At 46.8% G+C, this 26,719-nt stretch overlaps 1 protein-coding gene across 3 annotated transcripts in view; it reads right to left on the bottom strand.

The window, feature by feature from the left end:
• Nucleotides 1-192: 192 nt before the first annotated feature.
• Nucleotides 193-26,719, bottom strand: part of cacna1da (calcium channel, voltage-dependent, L type, alpha 1D subunit, a) — a 119,356-nt gene continuing 92,829 nt past the window's right edge. For 2 of the 3 annotated variants that reach the window (XM_029776072.1, XM_029776071.1), the window contains 24 exons: nucleotides 26,566-26,712; nucleotides 25,670-25,871; nucleotides 24,481-24,639; nucleotides 23,674-23,784; nucleotides 21,643-21,726; nucleotides 17,161-17,193; nucleotides 15,670-15,798; nucleotides 15,266-15,331; nucleotides 14,838-14,929; nucleotides 14,331-14,490; nucleotides 13,967-14,094; nucleotides 13,460-13,556; nucleotides 13,132-13,234; nucleotides 12,938-13,039; nucleotides 9,081-9,214; nucleotides 6,817-6,933; nucleotides 5,790-6,205; nucleotides 4,881-4,904; nucleotides 3,125-3,250; nucleotides 2,755-2,921; nucleotides 2,373-2,479; nucleotides 1,528-1,682; nucleotides 1,012-1,189; nucleotides 193-624 (listed from right to left, as the gene is read on the bottom strand). In XM_029776072.1, the coding sequence (XP_029631932.1) occupies nucleotides 316-624; nucleotides 1,012-1,189; nucleotides 1,528-1,682; nucleotides 2,373-2,479; nucleotides 2,755-2,921; nucleotides 3,125-3,250; nucleotides 4,881-4,904; nucleotides 5,790-6,205; nucleotides 6,817-6,933; nucleotides 9,081-9,214; nucleotides 12,938-13,039; nucleotides 13,132-13,234; nucleotides 13,460-13,556; nucleotides 13,967-14,094; nucleotides 14,331-14,490; nucleotides 14,838-14,929; nucleotides 15,266-15,331; nucleotides 15,670-15,798; nucleotides 17,161-17,193; nucleotides 21,643-21,726; nucleotides 23,674-23,784; nucleotides 24,481-24,639; nucleotides 25,670-25,871; nucleotides 26,566-26,712 (3,346 nt within the window). In that variant the 3' untranslated portion in view covers nucleotides 193-315. The remainder of the gene's footprint in view (nucleotides 625-1,011; nucleotides 1,190-1,527; nucleotides 1,683-2,372; nucleotides 2,480-2,754; nucleotides 2,922-3,124; nucleotides 3,251-4,880; nucleotides 4,905-5,789; nucleotides 6,206-6,816; nucleotides 6,934-9,080; nucleotides 9,215-12,937; nucleotides 13,040-13,131; nucleotides 13,235-13,459; nucleotides 13,557-13,966; nucleotides 14,095-14,330; nucleotides 14,491-14,837; nucleotides 14,930-15,265; nucleotides 15,332-15,669; nucleotides 15,799-17,160; nucleotides 17,194-21,642; nucleotides 21,727-23,673; nucleotides 23,785-24,480; nucleotides 24,640-25,669; nucleotides 25,872-26,565; nucleotides 26,713-26,719) is intronic. The other variant, XM_029776073.1, reaches the window with a different exon arrangement.

Raw genomic sequence — 26,719 nt, forward strand, 5'->3', positions numbered from 1 at the left:
GCTGGTCTGGGAGGGCGGAACTAACATAGTTTCCCGGCACCAGGATTGGTTCCCGGCCCTGTGACTGACAGACGTTGACGTGAACGCCCTGGCCGGCAGAGGGCGAGCGACAGGATAAGTGGGCGGGGCCGGTGTCTCTCTCTCTCTCTCTCTCCTCATAGGTACCTTTCTCTTCCATGTAAAAGGCACTTCTTTTGGTCGTAAGCCAATAGATGCATTTCTCCTTGGGTTCTCCACTGTCGGTGCTGTGGTCTATATTAAGTAGAGTACATACAGCTAGCAGTTCACCTCTAGTCGTTTCTTCTCCAGCCGATGCTATAAAGTGGTAATGCAGATCATCTCGTCTGCCAGGTCCTCCTCGTACACCACTCGAAGCTCCACCTCCGGCTCCTCGTCGCTATAACTGGCCGTGGCGTCTTGGAGGTCGTAGTCCCGCTCGCACATGACGGGGTACACGCTGACCCCGTTAGCCGCCGCCGGCGCCGCGCCGGCGCTCAGCAGTTGGCTGGCCGCGCTCTCCATCTCGTCGATGGTCATCTCGCACGCGTCCGCTATCTCGTGCTTGGTGGCGGCCACAAACTTTGGATCCATGGCGTATCTCCCGAGGCCCTCTGATATCAACACCTGCCCGGCGACAGGAGAAAACAGACCACATTGTGTTTACGCGGGGTTATGAAAGTTACTGTTCATAGCGATAAAAAAACTGTTTGCCTTTCTGAAATGTAATGAGTACAAGTGTTCAAACCATCCACACCCGGCTAGCTGTAATATACTGTACTCACTAACGCGGAAGCCTCCTAATGACTTCCATATATCGTCTAACAGCACATTTCCCTACACTAAAGGTCAATTCCATTCAATTTCTAGCAATTACGTTTTCATTACAAGTTCACTTCCTGACTTGAACGAATTGACATTTTACATGACTCCAGCCCCGGTCCCGTACGCTTGTCCACTGGTTCAAGCCTGAAGGGCACCGACCCATCCTCCTCTACCCTGCCCTGGACTCACCGCCTCCACCAAGCTGGTGGCGCTCTTCTGATGGCGGTACTCCGGGGCCACCTGGAGGTGGACGGGGGAATAGATCCTCTGGGAGTACTCTGGGTCGTCTGTGTACCAAGAGCTCTTCCTCAGAGGCGCCTGGCTGCTGACGGCACTCTCCCCGAAGAAAAGAGGAGATTCGCACGCTCTTAGAGGAAAACGGAGGGCCAATGATGAGGAGGAGGAAGCAGGGGACAGTGTAACTCAGTGTAAGACTCAATGTTCAATATCAGAGCGCCAGACAACTTCCTAGTGACAAAATAATAATAGCGAGACATGCAGCGTGGCTCCTGCAACCCCTCCAAACGCAAACGCATTACCCATCAACCCTTAGCCTTCCTCCAAGAGCCAGAAGAACAGATCTCAGAATAAACGTCGCACGTTACAGTCACACGTTACGTTTCTGTCATTTACTAAAACAAAATGTGTGTCGGCATGTACCCTTCATCGGGGTTGTACAGACAGAACAGCGGAGTTTTTCTATACCTGCGTCCGGGGTGATCCACCCGGATGAGGGGCGTGTAGTAGGGCGACTGCTCCTTACTGGCCGGAGTGGCGGGGGGAGTGGTCCAGGAGCGGGTGGAGCGGGAGGGGGAGAGATGGTGGGCTCTGCTGGAGTCCAGCCCTGCAACAGCCATCACCTGGAGAGGGAGACCAGGAACACACACAATGGTCTAACAACACACACACAGGTCTAACACACACACACTGTACTAACACACACACACACACACACACACTGGTCTAACAACACACAAACTGGTCTAACAACACACACACACTGGTCTAACAACACACAAACTGGTCTAACACACACACACACACACACACAGGTCTAACAACACACAAACTGATCTAACAACACACACACACACAGTGGTCTAACAACACACACACACACAGTGGTCTAACAACACACACACACACACAGTGGTCTAACAACACACACACACACACACACTGGTCTAACCCACACACACTGGTCTAACCCACACACACTGGTCTAACCCACACACACTGGTCTAACCCACACACACTGGTCTAACCCACACACACACAGGTTTAACAACACAAACTCGTCTAACCCACACACTGGTCTAACCCACACACACTAGTCTAACACACACACACACACACACACACAGGTCTAACACACACACACAGGTCTAAAAGCCCTGGTAGAGCACTGCACTGGTAAATCAATTCATGCAACATGGAGCACTGGTAGTGTGTGTGCTATATGGTGCTGCAGATGCAGAGCTGTCTGCTGGTGTGTGTGTTACCTGCTGGTACATCCCATGCAGTGGTAGAGCAGTGTGTGTGTGTGTTACCTGGTGCTGCATTAGGTGCAGTGGTAGAGCAGTGCGTTGGTGTGGCAGCTCGTCCTGACTGCCTTGCCTTCTCAGACACTCAAAGTTGAAGGAGGGCCTCCTGTGACCTGGACGAGTGACGGCGGACAGGACAGGAGGGTGAAACTAGTGAAATTAAACTACTCATGCAGGAAACAACGACTACATGCAACTGAAGGGCATCAACACACATTCACAAACAAATCACTGTCACGAAGGGCTCTTTAAAATCGGAGAAAACCAAGTCAGTTTAAAAGAAACTGTGTGTGAATAGCTGTCGAAGATTAGCTTCTATCTGACCTTAGTAACAGTTTATTTGTAGACAAGCGTCAGAAGCATGCTGGACAGAGAGAAGGGATGTTACCTTGGGGCGTGGCAGGAAGCATCCGTCTCTTAGGCGACCTCCGTCCGTCTTGGTAGAGGGGTTGCTCGTCGTCGTTGTAGTAACTGTTGGGGTGATGGTAGCCTCTCGGCATCTCGTACTCCGTGTCACTGTTCTGGTACCTGTCCACGTGTTCCATATAGGACCTCCTGGAAGGATAGGGTGCTGGGAGGTGAACTAGCTACTTGAATTCTATTTTAATATGCTCGGGGGCCGCATCTGGCTCGGTGGCCGCTAGTTTGAGACCCCCCTGCTCTAGCAGAAAGGAACACATCGTGAGGTACGGTATACACAATATATAGGATAGATTTATTTCTCTGAGGTCGTAAGGGTGGAGTGTCGGTTACTTTACCTGTCTCCTGACAACATGCTTTCATCCTCGTACAACTCCTCCCCGCTGTAGTACTCTCCTGAGTACCTGTCATCATCAAACTCCTCCCGCCGGATGGTGGGAAGGCGGGCGTCTCCCCGGTGGGACCTGGTGGGAGGGAGTGAGGGGTCAGGGTTCAGAGATCAGAGGGGGGTGGTGGGCAGTGGAGGCTGGTGTCACTTTAAAAATCGGAGGACAAGCTCATTGGAATGGAATGAATAGAACGGTACCGAATGAATAGAGCGGTACCGTTTCCAGCCATTACTATGAGCGATCCTCCCTTTACCAGCCTCCACTGGTGAGGCTGGACTGTGGGAGTTGTGGGGGAACAGGGCCATGCACTGCCATGCAGATGCAAACCTCAAGCCTCCAGGGGGCAGCGATGCAAAAGAACTAGCGTCCTCCTCATCCACCACCACAGCCTCATCAAGACAACAGGGACATGGACAGTAGAAGCTGTAGTAGACCAGCGGACGATGCATACAGTACCAAAGAGCAACACTCAACGTTCACTTAACACTTCTTTTGTCGTTCAAAGGAAAACCACGGTTGCCTGTAATACGATTGTTTGAGAAGTCTTCAATCAGATGTATCAAAACTTACATCCCCTTATCATCCCCCATCTCACCCGTGGGATAGCTCACCCAAATTACAAAATGACCTATTAGTTTCCTTACCCTGCAAGCAGTCTATGGACAAGGGAAAACAACAATCCATGTTCTGGTTTTGTCCGTACACTTAGAAAAAAGGGTTCCAAAAGGGTTATTCAGCTGTCCCCATAGGAGAAAACCTTTTAGGCTCTAGGTAGCTCTTTTTGGTTCCAGGTAGAACTATTTTGGGTTCCAGGTAGAACCCTCTGTGGAAAGGGTTCTACATAGAACCCAAAAGGGCTGTGGCTGTCCCCATGGGAGAACCCTTTGAATAACCCTTTTTTGGTTCCAGGTAGAACTCTTTTGGGTTCCAGGTAGAACCCTCTGTGGAAAGGGTTCTGCATAGAACCCAAAAGGGTTCTACCTGGAACCAAAAAAGGGTTATTCAAAGGGTTCTCCCATGGGGACAGCTGAAGAACACATTTTGGTTCTAGATAGCACCTTTTTTTTTCAAAGAGCGCTTGCAGGATAAGGAAACCAATATTTCATTTTGTAATTTTGGTGAACAATCCCTTTAATGAAAGACATTTCTGAGGGCCTTTATAGAGCTCCTGGTCGTTGCTGGCCTCAGGAAGTAGTTAGGGTTTAAGGGGAGCAAGGTAAGTTTCCATTCATATCCATGTGGTTTGAGCACCCAAGTTCCTCCTTCAAGGCAAAAGCACTTCACTTCACCTCTCTTAGCAGTGCCCTCCTTCCTAGCAGACACATGCATACAGCAAGATTGGTCTAGGCGCTAGGCAGTGTGCTGGCCAATCAGGCTTTTCCCTTCTCTTCATTAAACATCAGACTACTAGGACAAGGGATACTACTCCACAGATAGGTGATGGTGCAGAGACAGGGAGATGGGATGACTGGCCAGCACTAATTTAGCAGGGGTTTAGGGTTGCAAAATTCCCGGTAACTTTCCCAAAACTCCCAGTTTTTCCAGAAATCCCGGATTAGAGGATTCCCAGAATCCGGAATTTTGCAACCCTAATAGGGATGCAGATAGTCACTTACTGGCCCCATAAAACATAATTGAAATGAAAAGTCCCCCCTTGTAGTGGCGAACACATACTGCTCTAAACATACCTAGGAAAGTAACATACCTAACATAGGTCTCATAGTAGCGCCTTTCGTCCAATAAAGCAGAGAGATGGTTGAGAGAAAGCATTTTGGTTAGGTAGGAGAAAGGGAGGAGAGAACAGAGGGGAAAAGGGACCCCATGAGTGGCATATATTTATCGTACAGTATATGAAGCATATACATGCATTCCTATATATGGACAAGTGAAGAAAGAAGACAGAGGGGTGACGTTTGTACCAATGTTGGGGGGCACTTACATTTCAATTACAGGTTGATCAGGAAATCATGTCCAATCATTTCCTGAATTCATAAGAATTGAAATGGACTTTCATCCCAACCCTGGGGTGCTCCAGAGAGATGTATTGACTGCTTGTGGGATGGGTTACCTGAATAAATATGAAGTGTGCTGTTGGTCAGTTATATGGAATGAGGATGCTGATAAGCATGTGATTGGTCAGTTTAAGGGAGGGTCTGAGAGGGTATGTGCTATAGGTCAGCGACAAGGGGAAGGTCTGATAAGGAGAGGCTAGGTCCTGCCTTTGGCAAATCTTTAATGACAGGTACACAGAATGGCCTTATGGCTAACGGTAGCTGCATGCTAACTCTCCATGCTAACTTATATCCCAGATTTGTTATATTGTACAAAAACCCATTGTGGTGACATCATCATACACATAGAGACAGTTGTATGACTACGAGGGACTACGAGAGTCACTCAGGTGAATTGACAAGGGACGGAAGAGTTTAAAGGTTAGACATTATAGCTTCTAAATAGTGTGGCATTCGAAGTTTACACGAAGCTTCAAGCCACAGACGTTTCCCCATTTTCTCTTACTCGAACTAAACCAATCCCATTCAACAACACATGACGCGTCACCCATTTCATTTCTCGGACAGAGAAAGAGATAGGTGGATGGTCAGCGTGCGGTCACCTTTGTCCCTGCGGCGTGCCGCGAGGTGGCGGCTCGTCGAAGTCGGCGTAGCAGAGGCCACCGCGGTGTCCCGGGTAACCGTTGGTGGGGGGCGGAGTGTACTCATAGTAACGGTGGTGGTGTCCTCCTCCGTTGGGCAGACTGGACACGTTGGCGTTGTTCAGGTTGACGTTGGTGGACTTGGGCGACTTGCCGTATGAGGAGTTGTGGTGGTGGTGGTGGTGATGATTGGGGTGCGGGTGGGACATGACGTTGGCCCGGCAGAGACGCCCCACCGGCTGCTCCATGTGGGCGTAGTGCGGAGGCGGCTGCACCTGCAGGGGCCGCCGGGTGGCGTTGGTCTGTTGCCCTGGCGAGCACCGGTGGTGGTCCCCGTTCACATGGTTGATGTGGTTACCGAACAGGCCACCATTGCGCTGTGGAGGAAGACTCAGGGTCAAACGGTCGGGGACTACTTTCTGTTCAACACAGAGGATGAATACACAACGCTAGTGATGTGCAAACCGGGTTGACTTGTTGTGGTTGGTGATTTGTTTTCCTTTCAGAAATCATCGTATGGGCAGAAAATAAATTCAAAAGCTTGTTCGTGATATATGCGGGATGAAGGCACTATAATTCCTTTTTTCTGAACTGAAAAAAAAGAAAAACAGAAGAACTGCAAATGGTTTACTTCCTCTGAGAGGAACATAGTACAAGGTCCTGTCCCTGCACCTACAGGTTTGATCCGTGCAACTTGTAAGTCCAGTCCACCTTGGTGACTAATTGAGTTTATAGCTTTGTGATTTTGCTCGGTAAATGGAAAGTGCCATACAAATCAAATCTAATGTTATTACCAGTGTGTGTATATCTGTGCGTGCCGTGTACGGTATCTACCTCCATTAAGGACATTGATGCGAGGCATAATACACTACCATTACCATTACCCCAATATTCCATTTACCCAAACCAGCCCATTCCAGCAAGACAAAATACATATGCGTGCCATACCCCCCGTCCCCCCCTCAGGCAGATAAATTGAATAAGTTACCCTATAAATCTCCTCGTCCTCCTCTGGAATAAAGTCTACTAGCTCCTCATCTTGCAGGTCACATGATATCGCTCGTCGGATTTCGGGCCCAATATCATGTAGCGTGCGAAGGCCAGCCTGTAACCATGACAATAGAGGGAGGGGGCTAAGGGCTGGTAGGAAGGTTCTCTTTCAGGCAAATTGGCTCTTCACACACACACACACACACACACACACACACACACACACACACACACACACACACACACACACACACACACACACACACACACACACACACACACACACACACACACACACACACACCCCTGCCCTTTGCTGGCTCTCACGCAAAACCTGACGTCTACAGACGCCCATACTGGACAGAGCTAGACAGACTGTGAGAGATGAGAACATTTATAAGAGACAAACAAATGTGCTCCCCCTGAATATGCCTCGTCGTTAGTGTGTCTCCCGCGACATCACATTATCCTGAGTGTGTGGTTAAGTGGGAAATGTCAGATACACCCTTTTGTCTACGCGGACTACTACAGCTAGTTACAATAGGCACATACTATAATTTACTTCCTACAGGACCCATTTCAATGAGGACAACACATAGCTAGGAATATGAGGGACATTAGATAGAGAGGACTACCTGAATGATAAAACCTCACGGCTCGAAGCTAACGGTGATGGAAACAGAAGTAAGCCGCTTTGAGTGTGACCTTCATGAGTTGATGGGTGAGATACATGTTAAAACGCTGGATGAGGATAACGAGTGGACAGAGACGACCTGTGCGTCCCAAATGGCACCCTACTCCCTGCACATCGCACTACTTCTGACCAGAGCCGGATGGGCCCTGTTCAAAAGTGGTGCACTATATAGTGAATAGGGAACCATTTGAAACGCAAGCCAAAAATACACGCATCACACTGTCAACGGTAACACTGAGACAGAGAGGTCTCCGAAAGAGACATACATTGATAAACACAAACAAGATCATCGTGCACACCAAAAGTTCTGATCATGAATGTTCCGCTGGATCATGAATCACATTAGCACACTTGGTGGTATTCCACGCACTAAAAAAAATGCAAGCAGATTCTCACACACTGTTTCGTCACACATATATTCTCTCAACAGTCACGTTGACCCAATCGCTCACACACGCAGGCGTGCGCTAGGGCTGTGAACGTCTTGGAATTTTGGGGGGTTACGTAAATGGCCAGGTTACCCGACATAACCGTTGGGGTGGGGGGTCCCCTTCTACTTTTCTGAACAATTCGCAGAACGTCCCCAGCAGCAGCGGTTATTCTCAGTGGCGATATGTTGTTCAAATTGGCGACAGAGGATGAAGTAATGAGAGAAAAATAGTACTGGAAAAATAATATTTGAAAATATTAGAATATAGGCTACGCATCCTATAGGATGAATCACGAAAGGAAAATACAAAAATACAAGCAACATGCCCATAGCCTAGTTATCAGCTTTGATTAGTCTATAAATTAAGAAAAGATTCCATATCAAATTACACCATGCCAGGTTGGATTGGCGCATTGTCCATTTGACAGAACATGAGCGCATTATAGGCCTCAGAGACAGAACAACCATGTCGACCGCTGTTGAATAATTCACGAATAGTCAGACACATCCAGCCTTTTTTTTTAAAGAAGACCGATTTATTTATATACTAGCAAGCAATGAAAACGTGCATTGTATAAATCCATACATCAAAGATGTTTTTTTTTTACTTAAGTGGCGTAGCCTATAGAGCTTCTAATCCCCCGCTCATTTAGCGGATTAGCTGGTTTAGCTGGTTGACCATCGAACGATAGCTGGTTGACCATCAAACGACAGCTGGTTGACCATCAAACGACAGCTGGTTGACCATCAAACGACAGTTTAATAGACAGACTAAGTTAGCAAAACAATTGCTTATAATCATTAGTAAACACTCCCGCTATTAGGTCAAGTTTATCTACATGAAAATAAAGTGAATCAAAGTAAAAATCTATTTAATTTTTTTTTTGCGTAGGCCTATTAAAACGGTTTTGAAGTTAATTTTATTTTCATGGCAGTCTTCATCCATAACCATCAGTTACATGGTTATTAAATTACCGCCACAGCCCTAGCACACACACACACACACACACACACACACACACACACACACACACAGACACACAGACACACAGACAGACAGACAGACAGACAGACAGACAGACAGACAGACAGACAGACAGACAGACAGACAGACAGACAGACAGACAGACAGACTCACCTGTAGAGCGATGGCTGTGTTGTTCTGGGAGGCGTGCACCCCCACCAGGCCCTCCTCTTTACGTTTCTTGAATTTCCTAAAGTAGTCCTGTATCAGGAAGGTGGCATAGAACTTCCCCACGGTTACCTCATCATCTAGGTGAACAGACCACACAAACGCTTCCTGTGTCAGACAGCAGGTCACTGCACAGCATCCTGGGAGATTGAGCCTGCCCATGTCCCTGCCCCACTCCCTGACCATACCCCTCAAAATACCGGACCCTAACCAAAAGGATAACCTATAATAACACTATGATGAGGCACTATATTCCTTAGATCACTATACTGTATTGGACTATCATGCACTATACTGCACCGGTAAATAAACTGGCACAGTGCCTTCTGGAAGTATTCTTTTAAAAATTGGTTGTTGATCAGTGCTAGATGGAACTTTTCAAGTCTTGCCATAGATTTCCAAGGCAATTTAAGTCAAAACTGTAACTAGGCCACTCGGAAACAATCAATGTCATCTTGGAAAGCAACTCCAGCGTATATTTGACCTTGTGTTTCAGGTTATTGTCCTGCTGAAATATGAATTTGTCTCCCAGTGCCTGTTGGAAAGCAGACTGAACCAGGTTTTCCTCTAGGATTTTGCCTGTGCTCAGCTCTATTCCATTTCTTTTTATCCTAAAAAAAATCCCTAGTTCTTGCCGATGACAAGGATACCCACAACATGATGCAGCCACCACCATGCTGTGAAGAGTGGTACTTGGTGATGTGTTGTGTTGGATTTGCCCCAAACATAACACTTTGTATTCAGGACATAAAGTTGATTGCTTTGCCACATTTTTGCAGTTTTACTTTAGTGCCTTTTTGCAAACAGGACACATGTTTTGGAATATTTGTGTTCTGTACAGGCTTCCTTCTTTTTACTCTGTCAATTAGGTTAGTATTGTGGAGCAACTCCATTGTTATTGATCCATCCTGTTTTCTCCAATCACAGTCATTCAACTCTGTAACTGTTTTAAAGTCACCATTGGCCTCATGGTGAAATCTCTGAGTAGTTTCCTTCCTCTCCAGCAACTGAGTTAGGCAGGACACCTGTATCTTTGTAGTGATTGGGTGTATTGATACACCATCCAAAGTGTAATTAACAACTTCACCATGCTCAAAGGGATATTCAATGTCTGCTTTTTTTTTTACCCATCTACCAATAGGTGCCCTTCTTTGCAAGGCATTGGAGAACCTCCCTTGTCTTTGTGGTTGAATCTGTATTGGAAATTCACTGCTCGGCTGAGGGACCTTACAGATAATTGTATATATGTAGGGTACAGAGATGAGGTAGTCATTCAAAAATCATGTTGAACACTATTATTGCACACAGAGTCTATGCAAATTATTATGTGACTTGTTAAGCATTTTTACTCCGGAACTTATTTCGGCTTGCCATAACAAAGGCTTTGTCTCAAGACATTTCAGCTTTTCATTTTTCCTTATTTTGTTAACATTTCTAAAAACATAATTGTGTGTAGGCCAGTGACACGACATCTAAATTGAATCCATGTTAAATTCAGGCTGTAACACAACAAAACGTGGAAAGGTGAAAGGTGTGAATACTTTCGGAAGGCACTGTATATCATATTAGCTGTCATTCCACCAATTTGGTGCCTTTGAGAACTGTAACTTGGTAAAAAAAACTAAAAAACTTTTGGTTTCACCTAATTTTAACATTCTGTCATAAAAAGCACACCCATATGGATGGTGTATATACTATACCTCAAGATGCATCACATGGATGGCCAATCCTCTCTGTAGGTCAAAGACCACCATCACTCAATAATAACTCTTAATCTAGATCCTCAACTACATCTTTCAGTCCTGGGGACATAGTTTGGAGAGAAGAGGCAACACAAGTTCCATGCCACCACCCTAAAACAGAACTGGTATACCTCACAGGTACACCTCAAATAGAACTAAACCCAAAACCGTAGCTGAACTATGGTTCGATACTAGTTCGATTCTGGGCATCCCATAGAGATCCCATAATCCCTTTGAATTATAGGATCTCTATTGGGCCTCCTGACCACTTCTGAACTATCACTTGTATCAATAATCTCCTGTCCAATCTAGGTAGGCAGCCAGAGGAGAGAGAGGGCAGACAGGCCACAGGCAGGGTCACAGAGGGACAGGACCCTTACAGCCCATTGGTTCAAACCTCTAAGATCCTTTTAAAGACTGCAGGTTTAAATAGCACACATTTATAGTGACTATTATGAGATTATGGCATTTCATTTAGACCAGAGTTAATGCTCTAAGCTATTTTTTAGTTTTTTTGTTGTTGTAATTTTACTCAATTTTTCACCCCAACTTCGTGATATCTAATTGGTGACTACGACCTTGTCTCATCGCAGCAACTCTCCATTGGGCTCTGGAGAGGCTAAGATCCAGACATGAGTCCTGCGAAACATGACCCGCCAAGCCTACACTGCTTCTTAACACACTGCTCAATCAACCTGGAAGTCAGCCGAGCCAATGCCTCGGCGGAAACACTGTTTGACTGACGACCGAAGTCAGCTTGCGGGCTCCTGGCCCGCCACAAGGAGCCGCTAGAGCACAACGAGCCAAGGAAAACCCCCGGCCAAACCTAACCTGCTTGGGCTAATTGAGGGCCTTCCCTACGGGGCTCCCGGTCACAGCTGGCCGTGACACTGGGTTCGAATCCCAGGCTGTAGTGGCGCCTCAGCACTCGGCAGGCCTAAGCTGTTTTTGTCATGTCGACCTATGAAACGGCTAAAAAAAAGAGCCAGCCAGAGGAATGTAGTCAAACAGTTGAGATCCACTCCAGCAGAGGGATTCGGGCTGTTAAGGAACCCAACCCAATACAGTTCGACTCTACTGAGCACATGCAAGCAAGCAGAACTAGGCATACGCGCGAGTAGGCTAGCGCTGGTGTGGATTTGTGTGCGAGCGCGTGGAGCAACGTGAAAAAGGGTGCAGACGGCAGATGTTTGCGAGTATACGAACGCGTGCATTTACAGTGCAGTATGCGTGCGCGTGAGAGAGAGAATGATTCTGAAGCAGGGGTCACTTTTAAACAAGCATGTCGGGGACAGAGATCGGAGAGGAGAGGCAACACTAGTTCCATGCCACCACCCTGAAACAGAACTGCTTCAGAATATTCTGAAGTTCTTAACAGTCGTTTTTTTGGGGGGGTTGATAGACACAGATATAGAGAGAAGCAACTGAAGCTGTTGGAAAAACTTGAGCGGAGCGAGAGACATAAGGAGAGCGAGAGAGAGAGAGAGAGGGAGAGAAAGAGAGTTTAGTAGGAGAGATACAGCATGCACTGAGAGACAGTCAGTGGTCTACCACTATGAGGCCATGCAAGCCCAAAGCCTGGCGCACAGTCAGTCACAGTAACAGTCACAGCCAGAGCCACAGTCAAAGTCACCCTGGAATCTCCAGTGGTATCTAGAACAGGTGGAAGAAGTGTAGATAAACAACACCCCCCCCCCCCCCCCCCCATGCACACAGATCAAAAACACACTGCGGAGAACACGGGAGCAGAAAACAGCAGGACAAGGCTGAAATCATGAGTTTGAGAGTGTTTGTGAGGGTGAGCGAGTGTGTGTAGGCTATTCGTGTGTGAGAGAGGGACATTGTTGATATTTGAGAGTTCATACTTGTAGATGTATGTAAGTGGGAAGGTGGAACGTGTGTGTAATATGTGATTTATGTGATGCTGCGCTGGAATGTGTGTATGTGTGTATTGCTACCGGGATCTCAGGTGTGTGTTTGTGTGTGTGTGTGTGTAATGCCGGGGATGTTATTTCTACTGAGATGTATTGCTGTAGCAGCCTGGGGGGTGATATAACTGACCACCAGCAGGGGGCACCACTTGATCCAGCAGTTTCATGCTGGTCCTCTTCCAGATCTTCTTGATGACGGCTCTCAGCTCCTCGTTGGCCTGCTCCAGATTACCTACAGCACGGGTAAACACCACACACGGCCTATCACTATCAACAACAAACTATACAGCCGGTGCTGTTGTGGTGTGTGTGTGTGTCTCCTACCGTCTGTTTTGATCTTCAGGGCGGTGCGTACTAACGCAAACAGCGTCGCATTGAACATGACGGTGCCGTCGCTGTTTAGAGGCATGTTCATGGCCACCAGTCTCTGAGAGGGAAAGAGGAGGGTTACTATACGCACGCTGTGTATAGGGTGGAACACATGGCAGATCAATTAGAGGGAGAGAAAGAGATACAGAGACAAAGTGAGAGGGAGAAAGACAGAGATAGCAGAGAGAGAAAGAGAGAGAGAGAGATAGCAGAGAGAGAGAGAGATGGCATAGAGAGAAAGGTAGCAGAGAGAGAGAAAGAAAAATAGCAGAGAGACGGTTACCTTGCAGGCCACTCTATGAGGGCAGAGTTTGCCGAAGCCCAGTGGAGGCTGGATGCGTCGGAGCAGAGTGACCACGTCCAGATGTTTGATCCTGCCCCTGTGTGTGTGTGTGTGTGTGTGTGTGTGTGTGTGTGTGTGTGTGTGTGTGTGTGTGTGTGTGTGAGAGAGAGAGAGAGAGAGAGAGAGAGAGAGAGAGAGAGAGAGACAGCACTCTGATAAAAATACACTCAATATATCCACTCAATATATCCACTCAATATACCAGAGATGTTCAGTTCTGGACCTGGAGGGCCGAAACACTTCTGGTTTTGGTGTCTACCTGGTAGTTAATTGCACTCACCTGGTGTCCCAGGTCTGAAACAGTCCAGGTCTGAAACAGTCCAGGTCTGAAACAGTCCAGGTCTGAAACAGTCCCTGCTTAAAAGGAGAGGATGAAAACCAGAAGCGTTCCGGCCCTCCGGGACCGACATTGAACAGTCCTGAAATAGACACACACAACACACTTACTTGGCCTCTGGGTCGTACTCAGACCAGATCCTCTTGAACTCGTCCAAGTGGTGAGGACCCAGGATGGACCAATCGCGAGTAAGGTAGTCAAAGTTGTCCATGATGACAGCCACAAACAGGTTGATAATCTAGTGCAACAGAACCAACAGAATCAGAACAAGATAGCGATGGACTGTGTCTACATCCGCACTCTGTGTGAGCGTACGTGTGGAAATGTACGTGTATGTGTGTGTGTGTGTATGCTGCGTGGATATGTATTCCGTGTTTGTTTGTGTGTGTGTGTGTGCTGTGTGTATATAAAGTATATGCTGTGTGTATAAGTGTGTATAAAGTATATGCTGTGTGTATAAGTGTATTTATGTACCAGGAAGGCACAGAGCATGTAGAAGCTGATGAAGTAGATGTAGGCGAAGCTGGCTCCACAGGTCATCTCCTCCCCGGGGTTGTAGTCCGACTCTGGGTCACACAGCTTTCCCGAAATACACGCCAACATGATCTCCTGCCACGCCTCGCCCGTGGCACACCTGGGACAGAAACGGGACTCGTCAGATACCTCAGCGTAACCTTTAAGACAACCTACTCCCAACCACGTTACGGCATCCACATATCTCCTCGCCTCGCTACTCCTGGGACGAAAACGTGACTCGTCACGTCGAATAAGTCAGCATAACCGTAACCTATCCATAACCTTTTCACAACCACATCTCCTGATGAAAGCCTAAAGACCAAAATGTTGTTAATAAAGTACATTGATGACAGATTCTCTTTTACCTTTTGCTGGACATGTTATAATCGCTACATATCCGACCTACAACGTCTGCGTGAACTCTGACCCTGTGACCCCCCCCCCCCCCCCCTGACCCCGACAGACCTGAAGAGCAGCAACACGGCCTGAGGGAAGGTCTGGAAGTTGTTGTTCCGGTTGATGTGGGTGCCGTCCACCATGGCTATCTTCCCAAACACCTGAAACAAACAGTATAGATAGACAAGGGCAAGGGTTCGTTTACATACTGCGTGAAGAATAGGGCTGCGTTCAGAAGGGCATGCAATGGAGACCGTTTTTTAAACCTTTTGCAAAAGAAACTGAAAATGAGCATTTCTTCAATGAACACGTCCAGGTAGTCTCTTCGGAATTGAATCCGTTTTTTTCCCCCTGTTTGGTACCTTATGAACATGACCCAGGTGTACTGCTGCTCCTTATGAAGAGGTTTAGTGGGGCTGTTACTGTGAGACTGACTGGAGGGTTAAGCTGGTTTGGGGCGGATGGTTTAGTAACAAATAGCTGTTTCAGTGACTCACCTGCATGCCAATGACAGCATAGATGAAGAAGAGCATGGCGATCAGAAGGGCAACATATGGCAGAGCCTGGAGAGTGAGAGACAGAGAGAAGCGAGAGAGAGAGAGAGAAAAAGAGAGAGAGAGGAGCAAGAGAGGGATAGAGAGAGAGAGGTCAGAGAAAGGGAGAGAGAAAGAGAGAGGAGCGAGAGAGGGATAGAGAGAGAAAGAGGTCAGTGAGAGAGAAAGAGAGAGAGAGAGAGAGAGAGAGAGGGATAGAGAGAAAAAGAGGTCAGAGAGAGAACGAGAGGGCAGAGAAAGAGACAGAGGGTGAACAAGGGACCAGAGTTAGTTCAGTGCATTAACAGCCTGGTAAATGAGTTGAGTGGATGACGGTGATGAGTTATAAGGGACGTGGTCCTCCTCACCTGGAAAGACTTGATGAAGGTCCACAGGAGGGTGCGGATCCCCTCCCCTCTGCTCAGCAGTTTGACCAATCGCATGACTCGGAAGAGACGGAAGAAGGTGATGGAGATGCGAGCGTTGTCCTCCGTGTTCTGTAGGGGAAGGAGGCAGCGTCAGAGGACCGGAGTGTGTGTGTGTGTGTGTGTGTACACAGGGAACCTGGCTGTGCTTCAATGCCATGGACAAGCACTTAACAGTACTCAGAGTACTACATGCAGGTACACTTAGTCCAATGGCGATCCTAAAGGTCTACTGAGACTGAGATGTGAGATACATACGAGCTGATTCAGCGTACAGCATCTTCACATCGCCTAAAATCTCTCTGTGAACCTGGGAGTTTTGAGACAACCGAGGGTTGCTTGAGGGACGGTGACTACGTGACGTAGGTAACAAGAACTAATCCTCGATCAACTGGAACAAGTTAACTACGGAACTACAGATCAGTCTAGGAAAAAGGATTAAAATAGGCTTTAGAAGTCACCAGTATATTTCACATTCCTGTAAGTATTCCCGGTAGGGACATCGAGACACTTCCTCTCAAAACCAGGCGAATCCTGGACTTGTTGCATGTAGAAGGGCAGTTTTTTTTTTCTTCCCCCAACTCTCTCCTCGGGGACCACCAGCCACTTCACACATCTGTTCTAGCACGGAGGAGAGGATGGGAAAACCCAGTACAACCTGACTGAGTAGTAGTCCCCTATGCAGGACGGCTGAAGCTGATAGGCATCTGTATCTACGGGGCTGGTCGTGAAGCTCTACCAGGAGCCCTGCTACAGTACAGGCCTACAGGGGAGGGGAGGGACAGGAACGCATGCCGTAGGGAGAGAAAACCTTGCCATAACTCGACAGGACACATCAGCACAATCATGGCAACCCCCCGGTCCAGAGTCACTGCATGCGGAGTCACAGTGGGTCTAATTCCCCCCCCACAGAGAGGTCAGCCATGAGGAGTCAAATGTCATAGCGGAGGTCATGACCCCAACCCCAGGGGTCATCCACGGTTCGCCGCCCCACGCAGGGGGGCACACGGCACGGCGGAGACCATGCGGCGGTGTCAGCGCTACAAACGTGAGGAGGAGCGGAGAGAACCCGCCCTCGCCATGGGGGATGCACACCGCCACGTTTGAGTGATCGACACACTCTCCTTCAATACAACATGCCCAAACGAAAACGGGGATATGAAGAGCAAAAAGGCCAAAGCAAACTGACTCAAACCAACAACAAAAAAACACAACCAAAAAGAACTGTCCAAAACCCAAACCAAACTGTTCTCAGAATGAAAACCAAACTTTTTAATTGTAGAAATTAAAAAGGCGAGGTTATACAAGAGACCATAAAGAGGATTAGAGGTTATATAGATAGAACACAAAAGAAATGAACAAGCAAATCAACACAAACCAATGAAAACCCAGAGAAGAGAGGGCAAGGCCCTGATTGGGGGAAGAGCATCTTACCCCCGACTCATCCACCTGAGGAGCCTCTGTTGGCTTTAAAATCAAAGACCTGTGTTAATGACTCGCACAACGTTATCACAGCCTTATCCCTTATACTTGCACACTTGAACGCAATATCATCAACTTGTTTAATTAAGACGTACGCACCATTAAAGAGACTCACACTTAACCACACATACCATCACACTTAAAAAAAACGGACGTTGCGTTGGAGACAGGACACACCACATTGTCTCGACACTTGACGTTTACACACCGCTTATGTAACACTCAAAGACCGGACTCACGCACACCTAAATCACAACCGCTATGTAACATAACATTAAGGACACAAAGAACAGAATCTTAGCGCTTTAAACGTTTAAGACTGTCAGACAACATACAGTTCGGCTTAACAACTTCTATGTGGTGCTTGCGTTGCATTTAAGACCGGCACACAACATGAAGACAGTGTAACACGTAAGGCAACGTTTAAGACTGAAACACAACTTTATCACTCACTGTGTGATGGTAACATGTGATCTTAGAGGTCGAAAAAAAGCTTGTGGCTTGACACATGGATCACGTTGGAACAATGTTTATGAAACAACATTTGACTGACGCAGATTCTTATTATGACGCGTATGGATAGGACGGTCCCAAACGGCACATTAACCCGACCATGATAGCGTTGCTATAGCGACTGTCACACAACCCATATATAACCCATTGCTATCAGTCAACAGGTCATACTACTAGTGCTTCTGTAACTATGGTAACTAATAAACAACCTTTCCTCCACTCATGTAATATCACTATTGGCTTTTGACTTGTCATCAGCACATGATTCAGAACTCATTCAGAATTTGTACTTCAACCTTTCCAGTGTGTCGCTTAAGGAATACTGTTTTTGGGACTGTGTTAACATTGGATTCATGAAAAAAAATGGGCAAAATATCGTTTTTGAGTGGATTTTTTTTTTTGTGGATTTTTCCTTTAAGGCTGAAAATGATCGATCTTACGCTAACTCACACTCTCAGTTTCTCCCGCCCACAAATCCACACGAACGCACCACACACAAATCCACACGAACATACCCCATCGACACACATTTTGTAAAATATTACATTCAAAGTTAGTCATATTGTATTAGTCAAAATGCTTTAAAATGCAGCTGTCAACACCTATATTGGAAAACAGTTTATTCCTCATCAAAACACAGCTGTGAAAACTGAGAGAAACTGTGAGAGAAACTGTGAACCACTGTACGCTTTCAGGTGTATGACTTCACAGCAGCAGTACAGGAACAACACTGAGTGATGTCATCAACAGTGGACAGTAAGAGCAGAGCAACTCCTGACAGACACGGCTTCGGGTCATTCATCTCCCGCGGTGGCTCACACCGAACAACAGGAACGTTACGGGGTGCGGAACGAGCAAAGCGTCACAACACGTGGAATAATAAAGCTTGAGGAGGTTCTCTAGGTAATCCTGGCCAAACAACAGCGTTTGACGGAGCGTGCGTTCGGCATTGCCACGTCGCCGCAGACAAGCTTCGAGGATAAGGAGGAGGCGTTAGGAGCCGTTAGTGATACGTGTCAGCGTCGCACGCAGCAAACCCCCATGCGTGTCAACGGTCAGTGCCCTGCATCAAAGTCGCCACTAGAGGACGCTCTCACAGTCCAGTGCGAGGTGAGCGAAAGAGATCAAGGGAGAGAGAGAGAGAGAGAGAGGGGGGCTATAGAGAGAAGAGGGGGAGAGGAAGAGGGGAGAGAAAGGGGGGAGAGAGAGAGAGAGAGAGGGTTCGGGGGTACGGAAAGAGGGAGAGAGCGAGAGAAAGAAAGAAAGTGAGAGAAGCAGAATAGTTGGAGGAAGAGAGCGGTGAGAGATCAAGTGAAAGAGAAGTACACAGAGAGAGAGAGAGCGAGAGAGAGAGATGGTCATGCACCTGACTTAAGGCTACACACCTGGACCTGCTCTACAACATGAGCTCCGTTGGGAGCTTCACTACATGGGAAGACAGAACAGAATACAGATACAATCACTCACAGAGACACAAACGCAAGATCAACAAAGAACCTCAGACTCAGCTACCGCATTGATGGAACCACCAGAGATTACAGTCATCAGATCTGCTTATGGCCCGGCTATAAGTGCTCTGTTTCTTCCGTGAGGCTCACACTGATTGTGGAATGACTGTTAGTGAAGCCTGATGCTGGCTACTTTACCTGCGTTTCAACTTTTGACCCTGGTCGAACTTTGATATTGATTGCGCTGCTTTAATTGTGTTCCTAAGCAGAAGCAGATCTTGCTTCTGCTTAGGAAGAAGACGCTGCAGAAAGAAATAGAATGTAAAAGTCAATCCAATATTAAAAATCGCCACTGTCTGTACATTCTATTCCATTCTATTTCTATGTTGCAGCATTGTGCCGGGTGAACAACATGCCCTAGCTGTGCTCTGAGCTCCAAGGCCATTCTGTCTGGAGGGGAAAACAGACAAGGGAGGTGTGGTGAGAGAGAAGGGTCAAACTTCACAAAGGGTCACAAAAGGTAATTGAGCAGGCGGACTGACCGGTGCGGGGACCATCGCAATTTGTGTGTGAGGGAGGGAGTGGGGGGGGGGGGGGGGGCATGAGGAGGACGCTAGGGGGACGGGGTGAACGCCTGACACTTTCCCAGCATGCATCAGGAGAGGCGGTACACAGCCCACAGCGATTGGGTAACAACAATCAGGCCACACGTGAAATGGGCAGCTATAGTATAGCCATGCGTGGACATAGATCCTAGATCAGAAGTTAAAACAGCCCAACTGAATGGAGTGTCTGATCTGGTCAGATCGTTTCTATCTGTGAAAGATAGTGAGGCAGAATGGCGGCATGCAAACCAACAGCCAATGGGAGATGGAAATGGGCTCACACACACACACACACACACGTATGTTAAACACAGAAAACACACATACCAGCTCTCACACAGACAGTCATGCAATAACACATTCATATCCACATAAAACAGGAACACAGACACTGACATATGGTGACTCCAGAGAAACAGCACTGAAAGTAGAGCACTAAGAGAGAGAGAGAGCGCGTGTGAGAGAGAGCCAGACAGAGAGAGAGAGAGAGAGAGCCAGACAGAGAGAGAGAGAGAGCGAGAGAGAGAGGGAGAGTTGAGCTCTGCTTCCCTGCACCTATAATCTACTATGAAAATGTGTGTGAGTGAGAGTGTGTGTATTCATTGACAACGGGCACATGTGACATGCACTGGCATGTATGTACATTATTGGCATTGTGTACAGTATGCACACTGCTGCATGTGTCTTAAGAGAGTGTTGCGTTAGTAGAGTTAAGTGAGTCGCAGTAGCTTTTCAACAGAGCACTAACCGACCAGGCTACGCAGAGAAGAACGTTTCAGCAGTAGTCTGCTACGCTAGTTCTAAACAGTAGTCATCCACCGTTTGACCCTGTCTTGACAGACTAACTCAACCAGGCCAATGTACTGACATATCCTGAAGCATGGTCAACAGATAACCCTCTAGCTTTGCTTAATAGTGACTTCATTTCAGAACATTTCTTTACAAACGCCTGTTTTTTGTTGTTGTTGCCCAAGCTGACAAAACGTTCGATGACTCATTTTGAGTTTCGTAATCCATTATCAGTGTGAAGGGATTCGCGAAGACAAAGTTGTTCACGAAACAGATTAACACGGCAAAAAAAACAAAAAAAAACAAACAGGGATGAGTTGGATCATTGCCATACTTGCCTCTACAAGTTTCTATGGAAACAGAATGAACAAGAGTACAAGGGTTAGACGACCAAGCGGATACAACAGCAACACCGCACGGCTCTGTAAACCGTCTATAGATCGCCATGGTTACAGCGTGTGGGGACACCTCTGTCGGGAAACGTCCGGCTGCACCGAGGCACCGTAACACTCGCTTCAACAATAAAACAATCAAACATTTCACCACTTCGTACCATACCACACATTAGGAATGCATTGCACGCGGCCTGAGTGTCAGAATAAACAGACGCTGCTTAAGGTTCATTTTAATAGCGACAGTACATGTTTTCTTTTTTTAACCAGACAGGAGAGTACAAGACAAGAATTACAAGAAGACTGAAGCCGTACAGAGGAAGCCAATAGAACCACTAGCAGACTGAAAACCAATAGAGTATATATTGCCCGAACAGAATATCCTTTGAGACACATAAACTGTACATTTCCTAATATTGCGATCTGAATCAGTTTCACTGTAAGTATGAAGTGATGAGCAGCAGCAGTGTAGTACCAACTAGCTAACATAGGGGGCGCTGTGCGCCTAATGTAAAAAATAATATGGAATCCACGAGGATTGAGAGGGTGTTATTGTTCACTCGACGTAAATCTAAGCGTCTTCCTCAACCTCAGGACACTCTTGGGGATAATGCTGGTGCTACTGGCATTCTGGCTTTATTGTAAGGCTTCAGTTTCACAGAAGAGGCAGAAAAAGGTTGTACTTACATTCACTTCAGTGATAGCAATATCAACGACGCTACCAACTACAATTAAGGCATCAAACGTGTTCCACGCATCTGTGAAATAGTGCTGTTACGGCAAGCCACAACACACAAGGGGATGAGAGGGGGGGGGGTGAGGAATTGGAGAGAGAAGAGGGGTACAGTGTGTGTGGATAGGAGCGTGTAAAGGGAGGCAGCAGGGAGGGCCGGAGAAGGAGAGAAGACACACAAAGAGAAAAGAAGCCATCAAGACCTGAATAATCAATAACAGAAGAGAGTTCCCGACAGAGGCCCTTTGGTAGCAGAGGAGCTGAAGTCAGCAGAAACAGCAGCCCATATAACCTAAGACCAGGGGTGTATTCAGTGAGGTGAAACGTCCAGAACGTTCCCTTTCCCGTTAGAAAATGCTACATTACAATTAACTCCTCTACCTGACATACGATCACAGCTGTTCTACACCATGAATCTATACAGTATTTACAGTCATTACCCAAATTGTTGGCGCCCCTTGGTAAAGACGAGCTGACGGAAAATATGAAAAGAGGTCTCTTTGGCGACACACACCAGTGGTGGGTTTTGTCGTCGAAACAAGGACGCATAGAAAAGAACCTCACACCTACTGTCAAATATTGGGGTGGATCTTTGATGTTATGGGGATATTTTGCTTCCACTGGTCCTGGGGCCCTTGTTGAGGGCAACGGGAGCATGAACTTTACCAAGCACCAGGACATTTTAGCCAAAAAGCTGGTTGCCTCTACCAGGAGGCTGGATCTTCCAACCAGACAATAACCCGAGGCACACATCAAAATCCACAAAGAAATTGTTAATTGACCACAAAACCATGCGTTTTAGGCCACCGTATTAGGGGGGAAAAAAAGGCCTTATGAGATATGTAATGTATCGTCATAAAGAATTATAAAGATGACATTCGCCTAGGAACTCACTTCGGTGAAGGCCACAGGACTGAAAATGAACAAATTCAATGTATCTGTCACTAGCAAATGCAGTCGTGGGTGGTAACACTACCAATCAGCGGAAAAGGCAAGGCAAAGGAAAGATTATATTGTAGGCGTCGCTTAGTGGGGGGCGTTACTCAAAATCTGGACCGCCCACAGGGTCACAGTGACTCTATTGGTTTGAGTAATGACTCCTCAAACGTTTTGAGTAGTGTTTACAGTTTACAGTGTAGGCGGGGGTTAAGTGGTGAGGTTTAATACCAAAACACTGTATTAACTTAACTAGTACTCGTCATTTCAGTTACTTTCAAACGATATCTGCATGTTAAGTGCATCTACTCCAATGTACGACTGGATTGTCAACGACTGGGTGTAATACAAATGTGTGTGTGATTTATAAATGTTACTGTGTTAGAACCTTAGGTAGGTCACTTGTTAGTGTTTCAGAGACATGCTCTAGTAGGTGACAGTCACACACACAGACAGAGAGAGAGAGAGAGACAAAGAGAGAGAGAGAGGGAGAGAGAGAGGGGGAGAGAGAGAAAGAAAATGAAAGAGAGAAAAAAAAATGAGAGAGAGAGAGAGAGAGAGAAAAAGAAAAAGAGAGAGAGAAAAAGAGAAAGAGAGAGAGAGAAAAAGGAGAGAGAGAGAGAAAAAGAGAGAGAGATAAAGAGAAAAAGAGACAGAGAGAGGGAGAGTGAGAGAAAAAAAAGGAGAGAGATAGAGAGAGAAAAATAGAGAGAAAAAGAGAGAGAAAAGGAGAGAGATGGAAAAAGAGAAAGAGAGAGTCCTGTCTCTAGGCACTGCAATACTGCACCACACCAGTCAGTCTCTTACTGGGTCCCGGTCCTTATCCTCAACAACTAATAATAATAAACGTACTGTACACACAAGAACCAAAGACACCTGCAAACCTAATGGGCAAATGTGCAGAATGAAACGACATCTACGTATGTGAGATGTGTGTCCATCTGTGTGCACACGTGCATGCATCTCTGTGTGTGTGTGTGTGTGTGTGTGTGTGTGTGTGTGTGTGTGTGTGTGTGTGTGTGTGTCTGTGTGCAGGCGTGTGTCCTTACCCTGGGTTTGAAGGCGATGAGTTTGAGCACCATCTCCGCAGTGAAAACAGCAGTGAAGACCATGTTGAGGATGTCCATCACATAGTTAAATGTCGCAGACTGGCCATAGTGCTACAGACAGGAGAGTGATAGAGAGGGAGGGAGGGTGGGAGGGAGGGAGAGAGACAGATAGACAGAGAAGGAAGGACACAGAGACAGAAACAGACACAGACAGACAGACAAAGACAGAGACAGACAGAGATAGACAGAGACAGACAGAGATAGAGATAGATAGACAAACAGACAGACAGAGACAGACAGAGATAGACAGAGACAGACAGAGATAGACAGAGACAGACAGAGACAGACAGACAAACAGACAGAGACAGACAGAGACAGACAGACAGACACACAGACAGAGACAGACAGAGATAGAGACAGACAGAGATAGAGACAGACAGCGATAGAGACAGACAGCGATAGAGACAGATAGAGATAGAGACAGATAGAGATAGAGACAAACAGAGACAGACAGAGACAGACAGACAGAGACAGACAGAGATAAAGACAGACAGAGACAGACAGAGATAAAGACAAACCGAGACAGACAGAGACAGACAGAGACAGACAGAGACAGACAGAGAGGGGTGGACGTAGAGAAAGTGCAGATGTAAGTGCCAGATATTGTACAGAAGACTAAAGAGGTTGCACAAAGCGCCAGGAAGCTGAGATGCTGGCTCAGGGGTTCTACTGCAGGAGATTGCCTAACAGTGAACGCTGCTACACGGCTAGGGCTTTACGAACGGGTCGGGTTGAACTTCTTCTCACCTGCACAGCCAGGCAGAGCGTGTTGAGCATGATGAGGACGAACATGATGTACTCAAACCCGGTGGAGTTGACCACGTACCAGAACTTATACTGGTAGGGGTTCTTAGGGATGTACCTCCTCAACGGATGGGCCTTCAGGGCATACTCCACACACTGACGCTGTAGAACACATGGGGAGGCAGGTAGCCTAGTGGTTAGAGCGTTGGGCCAGTAACCGGAAGGTTGCTGGATCGAATCCCTGAGCTCTGCCCCTGAACAAGGCAGTTAAACCCACTGTTCCCTTTTAGGCTGTCATTGTAAATAAGAATTTGTTCTTAAACTAACTTGCCTAGTTAAATAAAGGATACATTTAAAAATAATAATTAAACACACACGGTTATACACTACATACCTGTACACATAGTATAGAGTACTTAAGCAATAAGGCACGAAGGGGTGTGGTATATAGGCGATAAACCACGGCTACATGGCCAATAAACCTGTTCTTACACACGACGCAAAGCAGAGTGCCTGGATACAGCCCTTAACCGTGGTATATTGGCCATATACCGCCCAGGTGCCTTACTGCCACCGTAAACTGGTTGCCAACGTAATTAAAACAATGAAAATGACTTTTTTGTCATACCCATGGTATAAACTGGGTGGTTTGTTATAAACTGGGTGGTTCGAGCACTGAATGCTGAATGGCTGACAGACGTGGTATATCAGACCGTATACCAAGGGTATAACAAGAAGGTTATTTTTACTGCTCTAATTATGTCGGTAAACAGTTTATTATAGCAATAAGGCTCCTCAGGGGTTTGTGATATATGGCCAATATACCATGGCTAAGGGCTGTGTCCAGGCACTCCGCGTTGTGTCGTGCTTAAGAACATCCCTCAGCCGTATATATTGGCCATATAACACACCCCCTCGGGCCTTACTGCTTAAATATACCACGGCTTTCAGCCAATCAGCATTCAGGGCTCGAACCACCCGGTTTATAAACACAAACACAAACATAGCATAGCAACACACTCAGAACACTTACCCAGTGTGGGAGAACTGCTAGTCTAGACATGTAGTGCCACATAACTCATAGTCACACACAGACACACACATAGACACCGCATGAACACACACACGTGTTCACGAACACACACACGTGTTCACGAACACACACGCACGCCCAGGGAATTGTGTTTCTGACCTGGTTCTTATCCAGCTCACAGTTCTTGTACTCTTTCTCTCCCTGCTCCTGAAATGTAACGATGACGAAACCCACAAAGATGTTCATCATGAAGAAGGCGATGATGATGATGTAGATGATGAAGAAGATGGAGATCTCGATGCGGTAGTTGTAGATGGGACCCAGGTTCTCCCTGTTCGAGTCTATGGCCTTGTAGAGCAACCTGAGAGAGAGGAGAGAGAGAGAGAGAGAGAGAGAGAGAGAGAAAGAGAAAGCAAGAGAGAGCAAGAGAGAGCAAGAGAGAAACAGAGAGAGCGAGAGAGAGAAAAAGAGAGAGCGAGAGAGAAAGAGAGAAAAAGAGAGAGAAAGAGCGAGAGAGAGAAAAAGAAAGAAAAAGAGAGAGGAAAAAGAGAGAGAGAGAGAAAAAAATAGAGAGAGAGAAAAAGAGAGAGAGAGAGAAAAAGAGAGAGAGAGAAAAAAAGAAAGAAGAGAGAGAGAGAGAGAAAAAGAAAGAAAAAGAGAGAAACAGAGAAACAGAGAGAGCGAGAGAGAGAACAAGAGAGCGAGAGAGAAACAGAGAGAGCGAGAGAGAGAGAGCGAGAGAGCAAGAGAGAGAGAGAGCAAGAGAGAGCAAGAGAGAAACAGAGAGAGCAAGAGAGAAACAGAGAGAGCGAGAGAGAGAAAAAGAGAGAGAGAGAAAAAAAGAGAGAAAGCGAGAGAAAGAGAGAGAAAGAGAGAGAGCGAAAGAGAAAAAGAGAGAGGAAGAAAGAGAGCGAGCGAGCGAGAGAGAAAAAGTGTGCGCGTGAGAGCGAGAACACACGTTTGTTGAGCTTCCTGTTTTTCTAGGCACAAAAGGCAAAAATATGAAGGTGCATTATATTGTACATGGGTGTGTAATATGAGTGGGTGTGTCTTACGAAGGCCAGCCCTCGAAGGTAGACACAGTGAACAAAGCCATCATGGCCATGAGCACGTTGTCAAAGTTGAACTCGCTGTTGTGCCACACTCTCTTATGGACGAACGGCTGGTTCACGTCCCCGTCCTTATAAAGGATGTAGGTGCCCCTGGGAG

This window comes from Salmo trutta, chromosome 14 (genome assembly GCF_901001165.1).
Source record: "Salmo trutta chromosome 14, fSalTru1.1, whole genome shotgun sequence".
NCBI lineage: Eukaryota > Metazoa > Chordata > Actinopteri > Salmoniformes > Salmonidae > Salmo > Salmo trutta.